This window comes from Eriocheir sinensis, chromosome 5, assembly GCF_024679095.1.
Source record: "Eriocheir sinensis breed Jianghai 21 chromosome 5, ASM2467909v1, whole genome shotgun sequence".
Classification (NCBI taxonomy): Eukaryota; Metazoa; Arthropoda; class Malacostraca; order Decapoda; family Varunidae; genus Eriocheir; species Eriocheir sinensis.
In genome coordinates, this window is record NC_066513.1 from 7,406,218 (window position 1) to 7,431,189 (window position 24,972).

Consider the following 24,972-nt stretch of genomic DNA (forward strand, 5'->3'; position numbering starts at 1 on the left):
TGGTCGCGCGTGTATTGAAGTAAGTAAGAAGTCGATTATAACTACAGTATAGTAATGTAGTTTATTATGATTAAGATGAATGAGATCACTACCTTTGGATGAATTCTTCTTCTGTGAGGTACGTCATTGGGTCACTGCGATCCCGTAAAACTGTGCGGGGTAATCTAATCCGTCGAATTTCTTCAATTTGTTCATCATCAAGCTCTTGTATGAGATGAATGACTCCACGAAAAAGTTCCAAGGCCTGAAATATGTACCGGTAATACATGATAACCAAGTACTTATACACGTGATTACTTGTAATATATAATAACAGAAATGATGCATTCAGGCCTTGATATACAGACTATTTCATACAATATTTTCTTTTCTTTGTACTCAAAGATTTATACAGCTGGAAATCAGTAATGTCGATCTAGTAAAATTCTCCGGTAACGCCACACTCGGGCAAATCATTTGTAGGTCAGCAGCAGGGAATTGCCGAATTGGGTATTAATTTACTGTATTCTCCGTCTCACAGCGGTACTTCTCACATTTCTCATCGGTTAAATGTCATTATTCTATGCATTTTGAACCCCATATATAGGCCTATGTGTCACAAATTGCTAGAAACGCCGCTTGCGATTTTCAAAAAGTTAGTGGGTTTCTTGGGCGCCTCGGGACGCCATGAGGGATAACGTAACGTGTTGACATTTCACGGGTAACTGACTCATAATTAGGTTAGGTTAAGTTAGGCTTTCCCATGCTGTTTTTTTGTGCTAACACAGCATTGTAGTCGGATGGTTTCCTGTGCACGACCGGAATGCCCCTTATCTGCTTCACTAGAAACCGTTTTTCTGCATAAGTTGGCGGGGTGGTCTTGTCTCTCGTAGCCATTTTCAAACAGTGCGCGCTGTGGCCAGCCAACCTACTAGGGCGGGAGCTACCAACCTTTGCGAATCGTCCGCAATTCTGTGGTATGCTTGGTCACGAGTGTGGTTATCTAGCTAACAACACACTGCTGGGTGTGCGAGTGTTTAAGAAATCGAAACATAACTTTCGGGTGCTAGCACACCACAGTGGTGTGTTCTAAGTCTATATACACCAAGTCAAGTCATACGCAGGTTTGTGGGAGGAGACACGGCCGAGGCGTGGTTTATGCGTGACACTGCTTGGAGCCAAACTAGAGAATGTAGAAACGGATTTAGAGAAAACGAGGAAAGGCGGACTAATTCAAATCAATCACTTCAACATGCCATCCCTCACACCCCACACCGCCGTTTGTAGTCATTGAAATTACAGTCACGCAATAGCCCAATAAAAAGACATATTTTTTCGTCAGTGGCTTACCCGAACGCGATGTGAAAGAAGGCGAGAATGCACATCCGGAGTGCACATACGGCCCCAACTTTAGTCACCCCTGAACTGGCGGGATATTTTTTTTTTTGGCGCCAAGTGTCGTCATCCCGCTTCTCCGCCATAAAACCGCCTCCTGCGCGTACCGGTCGCAGTTTTGAAGCAGACTGACTTGACTTGGTATATATAGACTGAGGGTGTGTTGACCTGCGAAACGAAATTTTAGAAATTTAAGAAAACGGGGGTGAGTCTCATTTGGTCAAACTTCGCTATAAACTCGTCTATGTTTCTGGATTGAACATCTTTGTCTAGGCTGTTCCATTGGTCGATGCATCTGTTGACTCAGCAGTATTTCTTTACATCTTTCATGTGTGTGTGTGTGTGTGTGTGTGTGTGTGTGGCGGCGCAATGCGGAAAGTCTGCAGCCCGTGACGCCTTCCACTCCCCACTATATACTACTACTACTATTATTACTAGTTCTACTTCTAACTACTATATCTACTCCTAACTACTACTACTACTACTACTACTACTACTACTACTACTGCTGCTGCTACTTTTTTGTTATTACTACTTTTTTAACAGGCCTCCATCCATAAGAGTTGCGTTGTGAGCGGTATATTTTTTCATATCCTTTCACAAAGCAATTCATTGCTGCTGCTGCTGCTGCTACTACTACTACTACTACTACTACTACTACTACTACTACTACAACTACTACTAGTACAAAGTTCTATTACTACTACTACTATTACTATTTTTACAACCTACATAAATGATACCTCCACCCATGTTTATTTTCCCGACACATAATCATGGAGGGCTCCATAGCTTGGAGGTCATTAGCCCCAACTCTGTTCGCTAATGACTGTGGCATCCAACCATATCACTAATACTACCTGACACTAAATCACCTATCATCTATTACGTCTAGATCCCCCTTTCCTTCCCTACTCAAGTCACTCCCGACCCACCCTAATGTCACTCTCCACCACTGTGGCTTCATAGTCCACATTGGAGATGTTGGTGGCTTTTGGGCCAGAGTGTCTGGTGCCCCTGAGACATAGGATGGCTGACCTGAGCAGGGAGAACGAGAGGCGACACCTCATCCAGGCGACAACGTGACTCCTTGGCTGATGCTTCTTTTCTGAGATTAGTTCCGCGAGGCGTGCGTAGAAGCATTGGGCCCTGGGACCCATCCCGCCGGATGTGGTGAAGACTACTACTACTACTACTACTACTACTACTACTACTACTACTACTAGGCCTACTACTACTACTACTAGGCCTACTACTACTACTACTAGGCCTACTACTACTACTACTACTACTACTACTACTACTACTACTACTACTACTACTACTACTGCTACTACAACCAATAATAAGAACAATAATAATAAAAATACATAATAATAACAATGATAATATATTAAATTTTTCAGCAAATGTTCTAATTTCATATCTACTGGGTTCTCTGTTTTATGTTATTATGCTTCACATTCTCCAGCAAGGTTCTTATCTTTTACCTTTCCACCTTTTCTCTCCACCTGGGTCTCTTTCTGACGTTAGTGTAGTCCATCCTGCTCCAGCAAACATTCCAATTTCACCTGTTTCTATCTGACATTAGAATGGTTTATCCTGCTTCAGCAAAGGTTCTAGTTTCTCATCGCTCCACCTGGTTTCTTGCTGCCCTGGCTTAATTAAGTTTCCACTCCCGCTTTGAGTATCCATCTGTTATCAGTTGTACACATCATGAAATGGCCAAGTTAATTTATAATTCATAATTTTCCTTAGAATATCTCAAACCAGTCTGTTCCTTAATCCAAGATGCCCTATTCCAGTTTGAAAAAGAAATAATTACAGCAAGGGAGGCAGCTCAAAGAAAATAATAAAAAAAACAACAACAAAAAAGCTCTCTGAGCACTGCCTTTTCCAATTCCAGTTCCTATTTAATTAGACAAGGACGAATTCTTCAAATCCACTTCAGTTTAGTTATATAATTCATCTAATTGAAACATTAATTTCTAGATTCACACTTGTTTTGAATGTAACCTTGTTAATTATCAAAATTATTAATTAGCTACTAAAAAATATTTTGTGCTGGGAATCATTAATTCTGGTCAGTTCTTTAATTCAATTCCAATTTTTTCTAACAATTTCAATTTGCCTGGTTTCCCAACCAGTTCCAACTCAGTTCAATTTATTAATTATTGTATATCTACTTGCTCTCTATCTCTTTGTTGTACCCAGCATTTTTCTTTCTCTTCCTCTCTACACTTTTCTTAATACTTTCTTCAGATTTTTTGTGAGAGTCCAAGTCTCCAAAATGTGTGCTAGGCCAGGCACGACATAATAGTCTTTCAGAACACTCCATCACTAGACTGCCCCCACTAATTGTAAGCATCCCTCCCCAGGTGGTGGCTCTCTGCCTCATGCCCAGTCTTCTCGAGGACCCCAGCTTCCCTGAGGATGTCAAGCAGCGGGCACGGGGCATCCTGGCAGGGTGTCGCGGGGGCTCCCTCGGGGCCTACAGTGACTCCCCGGGCATCGAGATCATCCGCCGGCACGTGGCTGAGTACATCGAACGGAGGGACGGACACCCGGCCTCCTGGGAGAACGTGGTGCTGTGTGCAGGGGCTTCAGAGGGCATCAGGGTGAGAGACAGACAGACAGTCCATACATAAGCAACTCAAACGCTGGTCTCAGTGTGGCCATTATTTATGTTATTATTTTTTTTTTTACCTTATTACAGATGTTTTATTTTTGTCACTATTTATATGATTTTATAAGCTCAAGGGGTTCATTTTTACAAGAGTATGGGGAACATATACAATGCTTTCCACTGATGACACTTCAACTTTTATTGCTGCTGCTACCAATACTACCATTACTACCACCACCACCACCACTACTACTAGCACCATAACCACCAATACCACCACCACAACCACCACCACTACCATCACTACCCCACCACCATAACCACCACTATTACCACCACTACCACCACCACTACAACCACTACCACCACAGTCACCACCACTACTATCACTACCACCACCATAACCACCACCCCTACTACCACTACCACCCCTACCACTACCACTGTTCTCTTCAGGGCACGATGAAGATGATGATCCAGCACGACAACGGCATTAAGCCCGGCGTGATGATCCCCATCCCTCAGTACCCGCTCTACTCCGCCACAATAGCAGAGTTCAACCTCCACCAGGTGTGTGCTGAATCCATACCTTACTGGTCCCCCCTGCTCTTCCCTTTTTTTTCTTTTTTTTCTTCATAATTTTCTCTTTTTTTCTAGAGATTTTGTGTCGTCTGTTTTTTTCTATTTTTATCTCTACTCCTTTTTTTTCTTTACTTGTTTTTCTCTTCTCCTTTTTCCTCCTATCTCCATTTTTGTACTTCTTTTTCTTTTCTTTATTCTACTTTTCCTCTACTTTTTTTCTTTACTTTTTCTCTATTCTACTTTTTCCTCTGCACATCTTTTTATTTTTACTCTATCTACTCTACGTTTTTTCTCTGCTTTATTAATATTATTATTATTATTATTACGTAAGTCACTCCCGGTGAGGTATATATGGGAAGCGAGGAGGGTGCTGAAGCCCTCCAAAAACCCTTCCCATGTCCTCACTTTACATTTCCCTATTGTCTCTTCAACACCAGAGAGTAGTTCAGCATTCTCTCTAAAGACAGATCCTCTCTTTTTCCACACCACACTACATTCACACAACATACACATCATATCCCCAAATTTTACAAATTCAAAATGGCGTACTTTAACATAGCCTCAGAATCCCCGCCATGGGGGGGACCACAAATTCCCCCAGGAAGAACTCCCCTTTTAGCTGCCGTCTTGAGAGGTGTCTTGATAATTCCTCAGACCCCTCTCTTATCAATTTCTGCAACATTCGCAGTCTTCGTTCCCATTTTCATTCTGTGGAGCACCATCTCTCCTTCTCTAAACCTCACCTTCTCTTCCTCACTGAAACACAGGTGTCAGCAGCTACTGACAGCAATCTCTACTCTGTTCCCTCCTACTATCTCTGTCCTAAATTTCAATCCAAAGCTGGATGCTGCGCCTACGTGCACAACAACATCACTTGCTCTCGTGCCCACGACCTTGACTCTTATGAATTTTCCACCATCTGGCTAAGAGTTCATTGTCATTCTATTACCAAATACATCTGTGCTGTTTATCTCTCACCTAACTCTGCTGACTATGTAAAGTTCTTTGACTACTTGAACTCTAAAGTGGAGCACATCTTGACCCACTCTCCCTTCGCTGAAATCTCCATCCTAGGAGATTTCAGTGTTCACCACCAGCTTTGGCTTTCATCCTCTTTCATTGACCAGCCTGGTGAACAAGCCTACAACTTAGCTCTCCTAAATGATCTAGAGCAGTTGGTTCAGCACCCTACATGTTTTCCTGACCGTCTTGGAGACAGGCCCAACATACTAGACCTCTACCTCTAACCCTGTTGGGCTCCTCCGATCACAACCTTATTTCTGTATCCTGTCCTATTGCTCCTGTACATTCTCTGGACCCACCGAAGGGGCAATGCTTCTGGCATTTTGCTTCAGCTCGGTAGGACAACCTCAGAATGTACTTTTCCGATTTCCCGTGGAATGATTACTGCTTCCAGGAGAGAGACCCCTCTGTGTGTGCCCAGCGCATCACAGAGGTGATTGTCTCTGGAATGGAGGCACACATTCCATGTACTTTCTCTACTCCCCATGCTAAAAAGCCTTGGTTTAATCACTCTTGTTCTCGTGCTATCAAAGATAGAGAGGCAGCTCACAAAATGTACTAGAGCCTTCGCACTCCTGCTAGCCATGATCTTTACATTTCTGCCCAGAATCGTGCCAAATCTATTCTTCAACTTACCAAAAGCTCTTTCATCCATAGTAAATGTCAAAAACTTGCTTTTTCTAATTCTTCCAGAGACTTCTGGCACCTAGCCAAAAATATCTCCTCCAATTTCACTTCATCTTTCCCTCCTCTCCTTAACCTGGTAGCAGTGGGGATCATGTTTCTAAATGGTCCCTCCAAGCGACAAAAATGAGAAAAAAATCACCCCTCACTCCCCTCACACAAACCATTTCATAATATATATCAAGGCATTTGTGATCAGATTATGTATCATCTATTTTGGGGGGTATATATCATGGCACAAATTTGGCTCGTCGCTGCTACACGGTAAAGCCACAGATTTGGCCCGTCTCTGCTACCGGGCTAACCCTGACGGCAGCACTGCCGTCTCATCTATCTCTAAGGCTAAACTCTTCTCAAAGTTTCTGTAAAAACTCCATTATGATTCTGGGCACATTCCTCCAACTCATCCCCCCTCTGACTCCTTTATGCCTGTTATTAAGATTCTGAAGAATGATGTTTTCTATGCCCTCTCTGGCGTCAACTCTCAGAAGGCTTCTGGATCTGATGAAGTGCCTCCTATTGTCCTTAACACATTCCATGCAACCTGACCCACAGGTGGATCAGGTGGTTTATTCCCTTGTTGCGGCCTGACCCACCAGTGGTCATTTTGACGATAATTACTATCCTCCTAATTATCCAGTATAGGATCCACCTATTAATATTTTTTTGTATTAAAGAGTCTCTTTCTATGGATGACATTAAAGAAAGATAATCAATAAAAATAATATTGTTTGTTGACCATTAAACCATATCAATTTTACCTTGAATTAAGACTATTATGAAATATGGTAAATTACATTTAATAGGTCTTTTTTAACTTGAGTGGTTGAAAATGATTTTTTCTCAAATATTCCCTTTAGTTTTCCATCATAGAGTATTAGAACCGAAATTATGGCCAAAATGACGTTTTGTGCGACCTTGACGTTTGACCTCTGACATCAGGCTATGCAAGGTGCGTCATTTGGAAGCATTTGTTTCGAAATTTGATGAAATTTTTTGTTTTTGTTTTTGGAAACTGACCTTAGGTGAACTTTTCGAGGTCAAGGCCATGCAAGGTGCATCATATGGAAGCATTTGTTTCAAAATTTGATGAAATTCTATTTTTTTGAAACTTTGACCTTGGGCAAACTTTTCGAGGTCAAGGTCAAAGGTCAAGATCAAGGCCATGCAAGGTGCGTCTTTCCATGAGCTCAAATATGAACAAGGTTGGAAGGCTCTACGATAATTAGAACCGAAGTTATGGCCAAAATGGCGTTTTGTGCGACCTTGACCATTGACATCCGGCCATTCAAGGCCAGAAATCAAGAGAAGAGTGGTATAACAGAAAGTGTGTAGACGCCAAGCAGGATAAGGAGAAGGCATGGAACAAATGGAGAAAAAATAGGAGGATGGATCTATGGAATGAGTACAAAAGGAAGAGGAATGCTTGTGTCAAAGTAAGAAGAGAAGAAAAAAGGAATTTTGAGAAAAATATTGTAGATAAGTGCAAAGACCAGCCAAAACTGTTTTATAAGTCCATAAATGGAAAGTTGAAAAATAGAGATGAGATTCAGAAAGTTAAAGTTAATGGTGAAATCTTTGATAGTATAAGTGAAATAGTAGAAGTGATGAATAATTGTTTCCAAACAGTGTTCACGAGGGAGAGTGAGTTTGAAGGTGCAGATGCAGTGCCGGGGAATAGAGTGCATGGGTCTGGAGAGAATACAAACATCAGCAGATGAAGTCAGAAAATTATTGGAAGAATTGGACGCGAGGAAATCAGCAGGACCGGATGGTATATCAAATTGGGTGCTAAAAGAGTGTAACCAGCAAATAGCTGAAAAGTTGAGCAACTTGATTAATGTCTCACTAGCACAAGGGAAGGTACCGAGAGACTGGAAGAGGGCTAACATCGTCCCAATACATAAAGGAGGAAGTAAGGAAGACCCGTTGAACTAATGGCCAGTGTCATTAACAAGTGTAGTAGCAAAGATGTGTGAAAAAATTATAAAAAACAGATGGGGAGAATTTAGAAGAAAACAGTGCATATATTAACAAATAGCCAATTCGGATTCAGAGGAGGACGGTCTTGTGTAAATAGTCTGATCAGCTTCTATTCAAGAGTAATTGATATAATACAGGAAAGAGGCGGTTGGGCAGAGTGTGTGTATCTGGACTTAAAGAAGGCGTTTGATAAAGTACCACACAAGCGATTAATATGGAAACTTAATAATGTTGGAGGTCTGGGTGGTTCAATGTTGGATTGGATTATGGACTTTTTGATGAAGAGAGAAATGAGAACAGTAATTAGGAATAATAAATCAAGCTGGATGGAAGTGACTAGTGGAGTCCCCCAAGGATCGGTGTTGGCTCCGATAATGTTTGTAATATATATTAATGACATGACAGAAAGGGTGACAAGCTATATGAATATGTTTGCTGATGATGCTAAAATAATGAGGAGGGTGGCTAATGAAGAAGGCTGTGTAGCCCTGAGCCAAGATCTCAATAGAATAAGTGAATGGTCACGCAAAAGGGAAATGACATTCAATACAAAGAAGTGTAGTGTGATGGAGTTTGGTGAGAGCAGTAGACAAATATCAGGGAACTACTCTCTGAGTAATGAAAGAATCATAAAAAAAAATGAAGAAAAAGATCTGGGAGTGATCATAACAGACAAGTTATCCTTTGGAAAACATAGACTGGATAACTGGGGAAACATACAATCTTCTTAGAAACATAAAAGCAGCATTTACATATTTAGGTGAATAAATGGTGAAGAAACTAATAACATTGATGATACGTCCAAGACTGGAATATGCAGCATTAGTGTGGTCACCTAGATTGAAGAAAGAAATTAGAAAGTTGGAAAGAATACAAAGAGCAGCGACTAAATTACCAGAAACTCTGAGAGAACATACTTATGAAGAAAGACTGGAGAAATTGGGACTAACAACACTGGAGAGAAGAAGAGAGAGAGGGAACCTAATAGCATTGTACAGGATACAAGAGGGATTGGAGAAATTGGAGAGGGAAGACCTAGTGGTACGTGACAAAAGTGTGACAATAGGCAATGGTTAGAAATTGAGGAAGAGCGACTGTAGGAGAGACATCAAGAAATACAGTTTTCCATACAGAAGCATAACAACACGGAACGGACTTGACGAGGAGACTGTGTGTGCAAAAACGATTCATGAATTTAAAGCCAAACTGGATAATAACCGTTATGGAGTCGGGACAGCACGAGCCTAGTACGGCTCTTTTCCTGTATTTCACAACTAGGTCAATACAACATACACTACACTACAATACATACACATACAATACAATACACACACACACACACACACACACACACACACTGCAAAGCTGCTAAGACATATAAGAAACAGTAAAGACTGCAAAATTCTGCAAGAAGACCTGAACAAGATTTGGAAGTGGAGTATGGAATGGAAAATGAAATTCAGTGCGGGGAAATGTCATGTTATGGAAATGGGAAGAAGTGAAGGAAGACCAAAATGGACATATAAAATGGGAGATTGTGAAACATTAAAGAAAGTACACGAAGAGAGAGATCTGGGAGTAATAATGCAAGATAACAAACAGCCAGAGGGTCATGTTAATCAAATATTTGGTGATACGTATAACATGGTGAGAAATATAGGAATAGCATTCCACTACATGGATAAGGATATGATGAAAAAATTAATTACCACTATGATCAGACCAAAGTTGGAATATGCGGAGGCAGTTTGGTCTCCTCATAAGAAGAAACACATAAAGAAACTAGAAAGAATACAAAGGATGGCAACAAAAATAGTTCCAGAGCTGGAGGGATTGACATACGAGGAAGGACTAAAGGAAATGGACTTACCAACACTAGAACAAAGAAGAGAAAGGGGAGACCTAATACAGATCTACAAATTATTGAGCAAAATGGAAGAAGTAGACAACGAGGAGCAGTGGCGTACCGAGGGGGGTGGCCATGCGGCCATGGCCCCCCCCCTTTTGCCAAGAAAAAATAATAAATAAATATTTATTACACGAAAATAATAGGAATTAGTGTTACGATTACGAATGTGTGTGTGTATGTGTGTGTGTGTGTGTGTGTGTGTTGAGAGCTCAGTGGCACCGAGGAGCGTAAGCAATAGGAGTGCTGAAGCCATCCTCAAACTTTACTTAGCACTAGTTAGACCTCATCTCGATTATGCAGTTCAGTTCTGGTCCCCCTACTATAGAATGGATATCAAGATGTTAGAATCTGTACAGAGGAGGATGACAAAGATGATTCAGGGGGTGAGAAACTTGCCTTATGAAGACAGGCTGAAGCATTTAAATCTACACTCTCTAGAAAGGCGAAGGTTGCGAGGAGACCTGATCAGAGTCTATAAATGGATGAAGGGCTTTAATAAAGGGGATGTCAATAAGACTTTGATAGTTAAAAAAACAGGTAGGACACGTGACAATGGTTTTAAGTTAGACAAGTTCAGATTCAACAAAGACATAGGCAAGAATTGGTTCACCAGTAGAGTGGTGGATGGATGGAACAGGCTTGGGAGCCATGTTGTGGGTGCCAATACCATAGATACATTCAAGAAGAGGTTAGATAAAGCCATGGATGGTGAGGTAAGGTGGGGTTGAGTGTACAGGAGCTGCCTTGTATAGGCCAACCGGCCTCTTGCAGACTCCTTGTGTTCTTATGTTCTTATGTTCTAAATTAAGATGTGTTATGAGTGAAAAAAGTAAGGTGATAAAGTGATATGGTTTCATAAAATTGTGTGATAAGTGCGATGTTAAGTTGTCAACTGAAAGTGGTGGAGAGGTGTTTGTAGCGGGAGCGGGGAGCCAGGAAAAAGAAGAATACAAGACAGGGACGGCACGGGCAGAGAGCACGCAAGTGGTAAGTGTAAGCCGTCTTTCCTTCTTGCCTCTCAGATTAAATTGATTTTAGGTGTAAGGTGCTGTCAAAATGATTGGAGGACTATATAATTATACTATAGAGGCAGCAAGCGAACTTTTCTGGTGACTGGTGAGAATGTAATATGCTTCTGTATTATGACGGGGAGAGTGGCAGGCGACGCAAGACGTGTATGAGACCTGTGAAGTCGACCTTTGCTGCTATATTACCACCTTTAATGACTGTTTTGTGCTTGACAGTGGACACTGTAGAGTGGCCGAGTAACTTGTGTATGTTCAGCACCTGAATGCTGGAGCTGCTGAGTTGAATAAGAGTAGGTGATCTATTTTGAGAAGCATTCATTGACGACGTAGGCTCACGTGGCTGTAGTCTATTCATGTTATTTGTATAATACTTTCTGACCACAAATTCCAAATTTCTGAAAATTATGATTGACAAACTTCACTTTTTATTTAGTAGCTATTATTTTCTATAGCGTGTGTCATTTCTTGAATTCACGCAGGCTTGGGATTTGTGCCTTTTCATTCTTAACATGAAAATGTCAGAAAATGCTTCACTATCTGGTGTAAGAAAGTCATTGCTGACTCATTGCAGCTGATGCCCCAGACAATTCAGTTAATCAGTTAGGTAAATAATGATGAAATAATGAATAAGAGTAATTACTGCAAAACACGTTGAGTGAAGAATCAGTAGGCAATTAAGCCTAATCTTCAGTGAAGTATACCTTGCATGCAGTGGTGGCATCACTTGATGATTTATCTACGAACAGGGACTCTGAAGTAATTGGACATGCAACTGCTTTCAAGAAAGCAATAACTGACCCAGGTTTTCTCATGAATTTGGAAGTGCTCACCTCAGTTCTAAATGTCACTAAACCCTTGCCAGAGAAGCTGCAGGGGTCACAACAAAAACTGATAGGAGCTCTTGGAAGTGTACAGAGCTGCATAGATGTACTTCAGTCCTATCGTGATGGAGATAAGTTCAACTAACTTTTTGCCCAAGCTGAGGAAAGGTACCGATATATCATCCAGAAGCCTTGAACAATCATTGGTCATAAGAAAAATAAGGCTAACCCTCAATCAGCAACTCCGCACGAGTACTAGCGATGAGCTATTTTTCTCCCATTTTTGGACTCTGTGCTAACAACTCGGAAAGGTTTGCATCTGAACACGATAGGAGTCTTTTGTTGGGAAATCTTGTTCCCTCTCAGTTGAAACTGATTTTAGGGAACTGAAGGAGGCAGTTGAATTTTATGGAAAATTTCTTGGTGATGCAGATCTCGTTGAAGCTGAATATCTACGTTGGCAAAGTTATCGAAAGCGTCATGAATCTCATGAGTGGCCAAAACAAGTTCTTGAGAGTCGAGACATTGGCATGTGCCAAAAAATTGGGCACATATCCAAATCTTTCCACCTTATTGCAGATTTTTTCAACTCTACCTGTCAGCACTTCCACCAATGAGCGATTCTTTAATGTCCTTAAATTGCTTAAAACATACCTTAAGAACACAATAACATAAATCATGATCAATGACAACGACCTAAACCTGGATCATGATGAAGTCGTTAATGAATTTGCACGTAAGAACAGACGCCTAAATTTGAGGTAAACCAGTTTCAATGTATTGTTGTTAACGGTAACTAATTCATCTAGTTAATTCTTATTTTAGACTCATAAAATATCTGACCCACTTTCCATGTATCTTGTAAAAATATGTATTACAGCAGCAGCCTGTATAAACGAGGACTACACAACATGTATGAGTATAACTTTTTTTTTTCCTTGCTAGTATATTACTTTTTCATCTGGACATGTAGTATTAAAGTAAGTAGTGTTGTTTTGAGGGTAAATCTTTGCAGTGCAAATTACAGAAATGAACAAGATTAAAAGCAATGTTCGCTCAAGTAACATAATAAATACGTTTCAAAGTATTTAAATCCCCCAGATTTATGTTGTACTTATATGCTATCAGCAAAATTCTAAAATGTACAATGTATGTATATGTATGTATAAAAAAAATAAAAAAAGATTTAGTCTAACCATCTAACCCAAATACCCAAGCTGTATGGGATCCCTGCGCTTGGAGAAATTCTGGATGGAGAAAAAAAAAATATATATATATATATATATATATATATATATATATATATATATATATATATATATATATATATATATATATATATATATATATATATATATTGGCCCCCCCGTTTTCAATTTTCTGAGTACGCCACTGATGAGGAGTTACTACTAAAAGAAGAAAATACCACCAGGAACACAAGAGGACATAGTAGAAAATTGAGGAAGGGAAGATGCTTGAGAGACAAAGAAATATAGTTTCCCACAAAGAAATATCGAGGTTTGGAACAGGCTAAGTGAGGATGTAGTATCGGCAAAGAGTGTGCAAAGTTTTAAGGAAAAGTTGGATAAATGTAGATACGGAGACGGGACCACACGAGCGTAAAGCCCAGGCCCTGTAAAACTACAACTAGGTAAATACACACACACACACACACACACACACACACACACACACACACACACACACACACACACACACACAATATCACAATATCAGGTTCTCTGTCTCTCAAATAGTCGTTAAACTCTATCCGCGATGACACTATTCCATTAATATTCATATAAGACACTTTCCATCCTTCCTCCAATCTGACAGAAAAGGAGGAAAGATGGAAAGTGTCTTATACGAATATTAATGGAATAGTGTCATCGTGGATAGAGTTAAACGACTATTTGAGAGACAGAGAACCTGATATTGTGGGGCTGATGGAAACCAAGTTGTGTGACCCAATTGAGGTGGTGGGGATTGGAGAAGGAGCATACAATATATGAAGGAGAGACGGAAAGAGAAAACAGGGAGGAGGTGTGATGTTGATGGTAAGGAAAGGCATTAGGGTGGAGGAGGTGATTGAGGGTGAAGGCTTGGCAGAGGTACTGAAAGTGAAAATTGTGGGTGCTGAAGGAAGAATGAGGCAGTATGTACAGTACCCTCTCGAGTTTCGTGCTTGCTTCATTCCGAAGGTATGGCGCTAAACTCGAGGATCGCGAAACTCGAGGTATTGAAATCCATGTAAAAGCGCTTATTGATTCCGACCCGTGGAAAATAATAACTTTTTTCGACTTTACTCCCTTGTTATCACAATTTTTTTGACTTTGCTCCCTTGTTATCTCAAAATACGTACGTTGGTAATAGGCAACAAATGGGAAGTGAGAACAGGTTGTTTTTAAGCCGCAGTTGAAGGTGGCTGCTTTACAATTGGCTGGCAGTTCTGTGAATACACGCTTGGGATCCACGTGGTGTCGACTGCTAAAGTAAGGGCGGTTGCTTGCGGTCACCCGTGGGACAGTTGGACAAACCTATATTTTTCTGGTAGTTTTCTGTGTGTTATGAAATAATCTGCTAACTCTTTCTGTTAAAAATCATGAAATCACTAATATCATGATTGACTTTTCAATGCCTATTGAACATAAACCGCTGCTGCCACTGCAAAATAGCTCGCAGAGAGGTTCAACTTGCTTACTGTTTCCATATTTCCCTCACCGTTCACAAAGATCACAAGTGAACAGACTAGAACAAAACCAGGCAAATTAATACTTTTAATGCTGTGTATTCCCACAGCACGCATGCGTGGTGGACAGCAGAATGACTAATTTCATCTGGGAGATATTTCTCGCAACACTGGCCAGTGTAGTGGACCTTCTTCTTCTTTTGACCTGTAACACTTTGTATTGCTTCTTAGTTCCTCCTTCTCCACACTTTTATACTTCACAACATGCACTTAGGGCCGCTTTCACAGTCATTTTGTTTGTTTTGATACAAACCTTCTGGTAGTTTTCTGTGTGTTATGGTATAATCTGCTAACTTTTTGTTATATATCATCAAATCACTAACATCATGATTGACTTGTCAATGCCTATTGAACGTAAACTGCCTCCGCAATCGCAAAATAGCTTGCAGAGAGGTTCAACTTGCTTACTGCTTCCTTATTTCCTTCACTGCTCACAAAGACCACAAGCGGACTAAAAAGAACAAATCCAGGCAAATTAACACTTTTAATGTTGTGTATTCCCACAGCACGCATGCGTGGTGGACAGCAGAATGGCTAATTTCAGCGGGAAGATATTTCTTGCAACACCGGCCAGTGTATAGTGGACCTTCTTCTTCTTCTTTTGACCTGTAGTGCTTTGAATTGCTTCTTAGTTCCTCCTTCTCCACACTTTTATACTTCACAACATGCACTTAGGGCTGCTTTCACAGTCATTTTGTTTGTATTAATCGTTGCCAATGGCGGCAATCGCCGCTCTAGTATTTCCACGTGAAACTGGCTGATGGGTAGTGATGTGATGTGATGGTGTCGGCACCTCGTGGCGGTTGCAGGGTTAGCCTCGCCCCGCACCTTACCACACACTCTCAACACCTGTCACTTTCTCTGCAGCCACCACTACCCCGTAGGCCTATTTCACGTGGGAAACTATAGCGTCGATCGCCGCCATTGGTAACGATCAAAACAAACAAAGTGACTGTGAAAGCGGCCCTTAGTTACTTAACAGTGCGCACTTATACACTTCACCCTGAACCTAGGTGTTTTCTGTCCTTTTCTTTCCCTGATTTTGCTTTTCTATGCCCTTTTGCTATTTTCCACTGTTACTTTTCACCGTCGCTGCCATGCATTACAGGTCAAAAGAAGAAGAAGAAGAAGAGGAAAACATCACTGGGAGATCTACAAGTTTCATAGACTCGAGAAAAATGTTTTTTGGACTGTGGTTCCCCAGCATGGGGTGTTCTCTTATCTTGTTAATCAAGTAGTAAACAAAGCAGCTCTGCCAGTCCATTTTACGAGTCTCTTGGTGGGCCATCTTCCACTGCTCCTCACTCCTCAGCCACTGCCGTCGTCTGTTTGTTTACATACAGCCGTTCGGTACCCACGTACCCATGCTCATACTCACAACTGTTTTCCATTCATAAGGACAACCAACAACTCAATCCCGGTAGGGCATACGGGCAACCGCAGTTGCCTATAGCCCCAATGGTTGGACACCGCCTTTTAAGGCAGCACGCATGACGCCAACGATAGGTAGACATGACCCGTAAATGTCAAAGCAACGCGAAACTCAAGGCGGTAATGCGCGAAACTTGTGATTGTAAGAATTTAGGACTAAGCGCTAAACTCGAGGATCGCGAAACTCGGATAGCGTGAAGCTCGAGAGGGTACTGTAGTTTCATTTTTACTAGTGACACGAATATGTGACTGTTTTTCACAATAGAATTTCACTCAAACAAGTGAATCAGACACCACAGAAATATTATCAATGTGTGTATGAATGAATACAAAGATAAGTGTAACGTACCTGCCGGCATACCAACACCGCAGAAGCCAGTTAAAAGACAACTGGGAAAATTGGGAATAATCCCTTGTACATGGCCATGGTTATGTCCCGGATCCAGTTTCTCCTCAGCCGAAACAATACCCGTAGAGGTTAATATGTCATAAGTAGATAAGGGAAGAGAGCGAGAAATACGAACCACAGCTTGGGTTGGCACCCCTGATATAAATCCAGCCGGATCCATATATTTTTATATATATTTTTATGTTAGGACTTAGAAATTAAGGGAAAATTAAGTTTAGAATTAACATACAAAAAGACAACCTCAGGAAGGCAGAGGAAGGCTAGATTAATGTACCAAGCTGAAAGGCGAGAAGGAAAAGTGTTGGAACCTTGAGGTGGCCACGTCAGGGGAAAGGTCACGAGGCAACCGCTCGGCCTGGCGAGATTCATTCGGGACTTAACCTTCCATGGCACAGGCAAGCTCACCGCTCGCTAGAGTCCTGAGTGTCTGGGAGTGAGAGATAGCCCTAGCCGGCGTTCATTAGTGATTCATTCGGGACTTAACCTTCCACGGCACAGGTGAGGGCGCGAGACAGCTGAAGGCCGGTGTCCAGGGGCTAGGCAAGGCGAGTGGCCCGCCATCTTGAAGCTGCCCCCATTGAGAGTCGGGAATGGACCCAGACGCCAGTGGTGAACAAGGGTCATGCCCTCAATCATGAGTGCCTGAACTGAGCCAAGGTAAGGGCGAGCCAGTCCAGTCCCTGCCGCCCCCGAGATCAGCAGGCTGGTGATGGGAGTAGAAACGGCTCCGAAACCACCCCTTTAGGCACGGCACAGCAGCATATAGTGTAGCTCTCAGGCCTCCACCAAGCCAAGGAAATTGTGTAAAACGGGTAAGGGGCACCCGCTTTGTGGACGAGGGCCTAACAGTCACCTCACCCCCCCTTTAGCTGTAACAGTCTGATCTTTCTCTCATATTTACTCTTCTCTTCCTATTTTTGTCATGAGTGTTTTTTTGTGTGTGTGTGCACGCCGGTGCAGGAAGTTGAAATCGGAGTGTCTAGCCAATCGGGCGGTAGCCCTGTGATATATCCCGACATGTGTTCATCTATCTCGTGTGTAGCATTTATCGATAAGAATGTTAGGGATTAGAAGAAAGGTTTTCACGTTTGTAAACAAAACATGCTACACTTCCTTCGTCTAGTGAGGATATGGTTAGAACCAGAGACCCATAGACGACTTTTTCTGGAAGAGGCTTACGCCTGTGACTCCAGCTCCATAGCCTCAGTCATACTATTAGGTAGGGTTTTCTTTTTTTGCTGGATATTTTGAACTGTGTATTTAAATGCAATTTTGTATTAACCAAAACATGCTATACGCCCTTCGGGAGTGAGGATTATTGTTAGGGGGAAGGGAACTGGGGAAGCAAATCAATAAATTGTCTTCTGCCTATGTCCTGTATTAATGCATACAGCCTTCCTAGCCTATGGTGCAGTCTCACAATCTCCCCCACCACGACCTCCGAAGGTAACCACGACCCCACACTACCAAACTTGGGACTGAGGATACCATCTACCTCAAGGAACAACCCATAGTAAGCTGGGGAGCAGCAGACACTATCTACCAGGTGGGACAGTTGTTAAAGTCAAGTGTTGCCAGGCCTGCGAGGGCAGGGAGAGTCTGGGGACTAAACAGTTAGTTTAGTTCCGCCCCACCTGGTTCATAGAACTGCCATTCCTCACTTACAGGCTTTGGAGGTTGTGCCATATTACAACCTCCTGGTGGCAGCTTACAGAGAGGGAACAGCAGGGAATCGAACCCAGCCGTACACTCTCTGTGAGGTTGAGGAATCTTAGCGTCACTATTTTTCCTCTTCCTCCCCCTTTTTTTATTTTTCAACCTGTGATGGCCAGGGGTCGAACCCGGGGCTGTTATATAAGCACATACTTTGATATAACTCTAGGGTGTCTCGTGGATCATTAGTAAATAAAAACAAAATATCTGGATAGGCTACTCTTTAGCCCGTTACCGGCTATGGCTGCCAAAAAACTCCCTCCACCAAGTTTGTACCCCCCCATTTGGTGATTGTTAGGTGCGCCTATTGTGCAGGGGAAAAGAACTGGAGGAGACGACTCAGAACGCCCAACCTCGGGGAAGCTGATTTGGTAAGAAAAGAGATGTGAAGTTTCCAGTTCAGGTTTTGGGTTAAGGATTGACCGAGGATGTTTAGTGTTGAAGAAGGCGACAGCTGGATGTTGTTGAAGAATAGGGGATAGGTGTTTGGAAGATTGTGTCAAGTTGATAGGTGGAGAAATTCAATTTTTGTGGTATTGAAGGACACCAGGTTCCTTCTGCCCCAATCGGAAAAAAACAGCAAGGTCAGAGTTAAGCGTTCTGCAGCCTCCAGCCAGGAGTCTTGTAATTCCTGTTGTGAGGGTCGTCTGTTGAAAGAAGTCGAAAAATGCAAAATAGAGTTATCGGCGTATGAGTAGATAGGAGAGTTTGTTGTAGAAAGAAGATCATTGATGAATATCAGGAAGAGAGTGGGAGACAGGACAGAGCCCCACAGAAAACCACTGTTGATAGGTTTAGGGGAAGAACAGTGACCGTCTACCACAGCATAGAACGGCCAGAAAGGAAACTGGAGATGAAGGTACAAAGAGAAGGATAGAATCCCTATGAGCGCAGTTTAGAAAGCAAAAAGTTGTGCCAGACTCTATCGAAAGCTTTCAATATGTCTAGCGTAACTGGGACAGTCTCACCGAAACGGCTAAGAGAGGATGACCAAGAGTCAATTAAGAGAGTAAGAAGATCACCAGTAGAACGCCCCTTATGGAACCCATACTGGCGATCAGATAGAAGGTCAGAAGTGGATAGATGCTTATTAATCTTCCGCTTAAGGATCGATTCAAAAGCTTTAGAAAGACAGGAAAGTAAAGTTATAGGACGGTAGTTTGAGGGATTGGAGTGGTCACCCTTCTTAGGTAGAGGCTGTATGTAGGCGTACTTCCAGCTGGAAGAAAAGGTAGATGTTGACAGGCAGAGACGAAAGAGTTTGACCAGGCAGGGTGTCAGCCGGGTGTTTGTATACATACAGCCATGCGGTACCCAGGTACCCATGCTCGTACCCACAACCGTTTTCCATTCGTACCGAGAACTGACAACTCACTCCTGGCATACGGCATACGGGTAGCCGGGGTTGCCCATAGCCCCAATGGTTGGATGAAAACGGGCAGTGTTACACCGCCTTTTTAAGGCAGTGTGCATGACGCCGACGGTAGGCAGATGTGACCTGTACATGTCAAAGCAGCGCAAAACTCGGGGCGGTAATGTGCGAAAGTTGGGATGGTGAGAATTTAGAACTAAGCATTTAACTCGAGGATTGTGAAACTTGGATAGCGCGAAACTCGAGAGGGTACAGGAAATCCCCTATATACGAAAGGGTTAGGGACTGAAAAAACCTTTCGTTTATCGATTTTTCGTATATCGAAGCCATTTCCCCCATAGGATTGTTAATAAATAGGGGGGTTAGGGACCAGCGCCAGCAAAAAAAAAAAAAAAAAAGAAAAAAAAAGTTAAATATAACTATGCTTAAAAGCAATTTACTACTCACAATACAATGAAACGCAAGGCTCATAAATAATTAAAAACAATTACCATTTCCTGTTCCTTTACTGTTATAGAAATGCATTACATATGTTAGGACAATCCCCTCTAACTCGTCACTACAACTCATCACTTAACATTGCCAATGTTTACTTCCCAAGCTGTGAAAAACACGTGCCAAACAGTACACCACCGCACCACTCAAGCCCCCCAACCCTCCATCACCCTCACGTTTCCTCACGCTGGCTGGGATGTGTTTTTTGAGTCAAGCAAGGGGTTCACAAACTGGCAACGCTAAGTGATGAGCGTTGAAGTGGAGGACTGGACATGGACACTTGCTGCCTAATCACTGCGAGGCTGTTGACGCCGGGCGACCGATATAGACATCGAAACAGTGGGCGAAACTGTCATTTTTCGTATATGCGAAGCATGTCTTTCGTGAACCGAAAATTGTCCTATATTTTTCACTTTCGTATATCCGAATTTTCGTACATCGAGCTTTCGTATATCGGGGATTTCCTGTACTGTATTACCTAATCAAATAATGAGTTATGAATGATTTTTAGGGATTTTGAGTTGTGATTCATGAACAGTTATATAATGCTGTTTTATTCACTGTGAGGTGGACCCAAAGTAACATTATAATAGTCTAGTAAATGGAGTAACATTAATTCAATAGATAGAACAATCAATGGTGATATTATTGATAGGGGCTCACGGGAATGTGGCTACTGCCGAGTGTTAGGCTACGTATTGTTTTTGCTGCCTCTCAGTGGACATACAGTACTGTCTCTAAGTTTGTGATAAATAGGTTGACGTTGCAGGTTGCAAACGTTGAAATTGCAAACTTTGAACCATTATATTTATGGGGAAAATTGAAAACCGTCAACATCTTGCACTTGGCCACCCATCCGGGTGGCCAAGCGCATGTGTGCAGACGGCCCCGGCCGCGCGCTTGGCCCGAGCAGCTGGCGGCATGACCTTTGCATCAGTGCCGCCTGAACGGTGCTTTTGTTGGGGCCTGTGTGTGTGTGTGTGTGTGTGTGTGTGTGTGTGGCTGGCGCAGTCGGGGTTCCTCTCAAACATGTGCCTTGCTGCCCGGATCCCACTCACCATGCTTCCCGTGGCCAATGGAAAGGCCCAGGGGGTGGATAAGAGCAGGGTTGGATCAAATACTGATTTTTTATAAGTCAAATACAAATACTTTTGTTCAGGATTCCAAAAATACAAATATAAATAAAAATACTTTTATTCCTGAATCTAAAAATACAAATACAAATACTTTTATTCCTGAATCTTAAAATACAAATACAAATACAAGTACTGGTTAAAAAAATAAAAATAAAAATACAAATACAGTAAAACCCCGATTATCCGAAAGCGGATTATCCGAAAAACCGGATTATCCGAAATTGATCTGGATAATGCAATTAAAATTTATTTTTTTTCTATACTAAAACGTTATAAAACATCAAAAATAAATAAAAGTAACTACATATGTACTATATTAACACATTTAAAATTGATAAGAACAGTTAAAATGAATATGCTTTCTAATACGTATTGCCGAAATAGCTTGTAACGAATAGATCAATGTATTAGACAAAAAACATTAAACAAACTCTCAACAACACCACGTCCGCACCTTCGCCCCAGCTAGTACGTAGGTGCGAACAAACTACTGCGACTACTCTCACACCGTACTCTCAAGACAACGACACAAACACGACTCCCTCTCCACTCCATGCCACATTCCCTTCCAACATACGAGTTGCGCGATAATATGAGTCATCATACTTTGTCTCCACCTGCACGATGCATCAAGGTCACACTTGCAAGCTTGCACAACCATTCACATTCGCACTCTGCAACATTCACAATTCAGATCTGCAACGCTCACAAGTATCAACATACACTGGTCCAGACAAGGAGACACACAGACAAACATACAATAAAACATTTACATCACATGTTTTAAGCGTACTACTTTGTTTAGCGTAGCGTGTGTTTGTTTGGTTTCATTGTTTACATCGTCAGTCGGCGGCAGCGACAGCATCCTCATCCATCCTGGCTAATGGTCCGTCCATACTAGCTACATGTGTTCTAATGAGAAAATAAGAACCAAGGTGCAAGATCAAAGTGATATTCATCCAAACGAGAAAGCAAGACACAATGCCGACGATCAAACTGGCGGCGATCAAAATGGCGGCCATAAATCCGGATTATCCGAAAAATCGGCTTATCCGAAAGAGGCTTCCCCCCTTCCATTTCGGATAATCGGGGTTTTACTGTACTCCTATTCCAGATTTCAAAGATACAAATAAAAATACTCCTGAAATTATGCAAAAAATATAAAGATACTTTTTTTCACAAGTTTACATTTAACATATCATAATTGCAGTTTATCATCATTAATGCCAGGAAGGTTTCCGGGCCGAGTTTTGGTCGCTCAGGAGTGTAAAAATTGCCGGCTTTACTAAACACCCTCTCAGATGGTGCCGACGTTGCACAGCACCCTAGAATATTCTTGGCAAAGTGCTTCAAAATTTTGAAGCTTTTTGCATTATGCCAGTACCTCAGTGGACTGACATCAAAAGCCAGAACACCTTCTTCTAGGTACGTTTCAAGTTCTGCCTTCAATACTGTAGCATCATTTGTTGATGCACTTGCCATCATTTGTCCTGCTGGAGGCATGTAGGCAAAAAGATGAGGTCGTTTTGCACTCATGCCAGCCGAAAATGAAATGTTTTCTTCTTCAAGGTTGACTGAGTTGACTCGGAAATAATTAGGTCCACAATCTTAGAAACCTTTTCATTTTGCATTTCCTTACATGGCATCCATGCCACCTTAAACCTGGGGTTCATGACAGCTGCGGCAATGACATCAGTCCTCTCAAAAAATGGATGCAACCTCTTTTTGATTGATGATTGTTGTGCATTTGCCAAGTTAAAGCAGTAAATCGGTTTACTGTCTCTCTCGTCGTCTTCACTCACATCTCATCCCCTACGGCTCCCATTTCCGTGACGTCACACATTTTTGCGGGCAGATCCTTCTTCCGAGCCGCCCCATCCTTCAGTAACTCCCTGAATCCTCTCCTACTCCTCCTCTAACATTAATGATCTTATTACCTTAATCACTTCCTAGTTCCTACACTCCTCCTCCATGTGACCTGAGGTTAATTTCCTCCTTACTCCCCACCCTTAATTTTTTTCCTCCTCCGCCTTCAACCTTAATGTTCTCCTTACTCCACTTTCCCCGATCTAACGTTAATCCTTTCTTCCTTCGCCTTCATCCATAATCTGTTTCCTTTTTCGCCGTAAAGCGGCTTAACATTACTTCTTTTTATATTTCCTTAACAGTAATTATCCACCTCAAATGGTTTTAACTCAAAATATAAATACAAATACAAAATGCTTTTTTTTCTGGGTGCCAAAATACAAATACAAATACAAAATACTTTTTTTTCTGGGTGCCAAAATACAAATACAAATACAAAATACTTCTTTCTCTAGATGCCAAAATACAAATACAAATACAAATACATTAAAATTGTTTTTCAATACAATTCAAATACAAATACAATTGTATATGATCCACCCCTGGATAAGAGCGAGAATGAGAGTCAAGGACCACAACAAGGTGTGAAAAAACCCGGTTTTAGCAGACTTTTCTCTCCCTTTTGGGTCATATTGCAATTTCAGTTTTCAATAAAAATCTATTTTTTGGGGTCCCTATCGCAAACTTGGCGAATCGCCAACTTGAAATTCGCAGTCCTGGAGGCAGTACTGTACTTCTCACCCTCACTTGTATATGCATGTTTTCTCCCCTCGCCGTGCGAGGATTCTAGAATGTTCTCTCCACTCCTTGATGCTGTGGCTGTCAGCTGCGGACAGTGCTGCGTAATTGGCATACTTCTAAAACCACATTTGTCACGGGTGCTGTGATTGGTTGACTTGTGAAAAGGCGCCTGTAAGGGAAATCCCTCCTTTCAGCGATTTGGAACGTCAGTGGCACCTTTGAAAATGTTTGTGCATCGTGATCTAGCCGAAATGAAAGGCACCGTTTGTGCACCTTTTGTCAACTGGCGCCTGTCGACAAGGTGTGTTTTGAATATACGGGCCCTGGACCATTGGGCCTGTTATTCGGTAGGATAGGATATATTAACTTTATTAGTAATTCTATAGGAGTTTTATTCTATTGGGGAGGCGGTGGCTTAGTGGTTAGTGTGCTGGTCCTGCATTTCGCTGTGTCCTGGATGATGTGAGTTCGAATCTGGCGCTACTTGCCAAGAATAGGTGGCGCCACTATAAACACTTGCCTGTGCCATGACGAGTTTGGGCCAAACACCAGGCCCAACCAAGGAGGCCTACCGGTGCTATAGGCCTCCTTCAGGCACCCTTTGTGCCCCCTCTTCAGGCACCTTCTGTGCCCCCTGGTGCTCCTCCCAGCGCTCACCCACCTCCACCCCTACTCCTCCCTGCCCTCCCGCTGGTACGGCGACTGAAACACGCACACCGTGTGACACTACACAGACTCAGTGAACACTCACAGTGCGACACATTACTGAGACACAGTGCCACACAGACTCAGTGTATACACCACCACATGCCACACAGACTCAGTGAACACTCAAACACAGTGCGCCACATTACTGAGACACACAGTGCCACACATACTCAGTGTACACGCCACACAGACTCAGAGAGACACGCACAGTGTGACACCCCACTGGGATTACTGGCTGCCCCCTGGATTTATCACCGCCCTTTTGGATTATCTTGCTCTTCTGTGGATCCTTACGTACAGTGCTGTGTCTCCAACAGCTCAG

General features: G+C 42.2%; 1 protein-coding gene across 2 annotated transcripts in view; it reads left to right on the forward strand.

Moving 5' to 3' along the window:
- Window positions 1-24,972, forward strand: part of LOC126983865 (alanine aminotransferase 1-like) — a 179,667-nt gene that overhangs the window by 48,808 nt on the left and 105,887 nt on the right. For both annotated transcript variants that reach the window (XR_007736273.1, XM_050836999.1), the window contains exons 3-4: window positions 3,753-3,992; window positions 4,457-4,570. Coding sequence is in view for 1 of the 2 variants with exons in the window: in XM_050836999.1 (XP_050692956.1) it covers window positions 3,753-3,992; window positions 4,457-4,570 (354 nt within the window). In the remaining variant the exon portion in view is untranslated. The remainder of the gene's footprint in view (window positions 1-3,752; window positions 3,993-4,456; window positions 4,571-24,972) is intronic.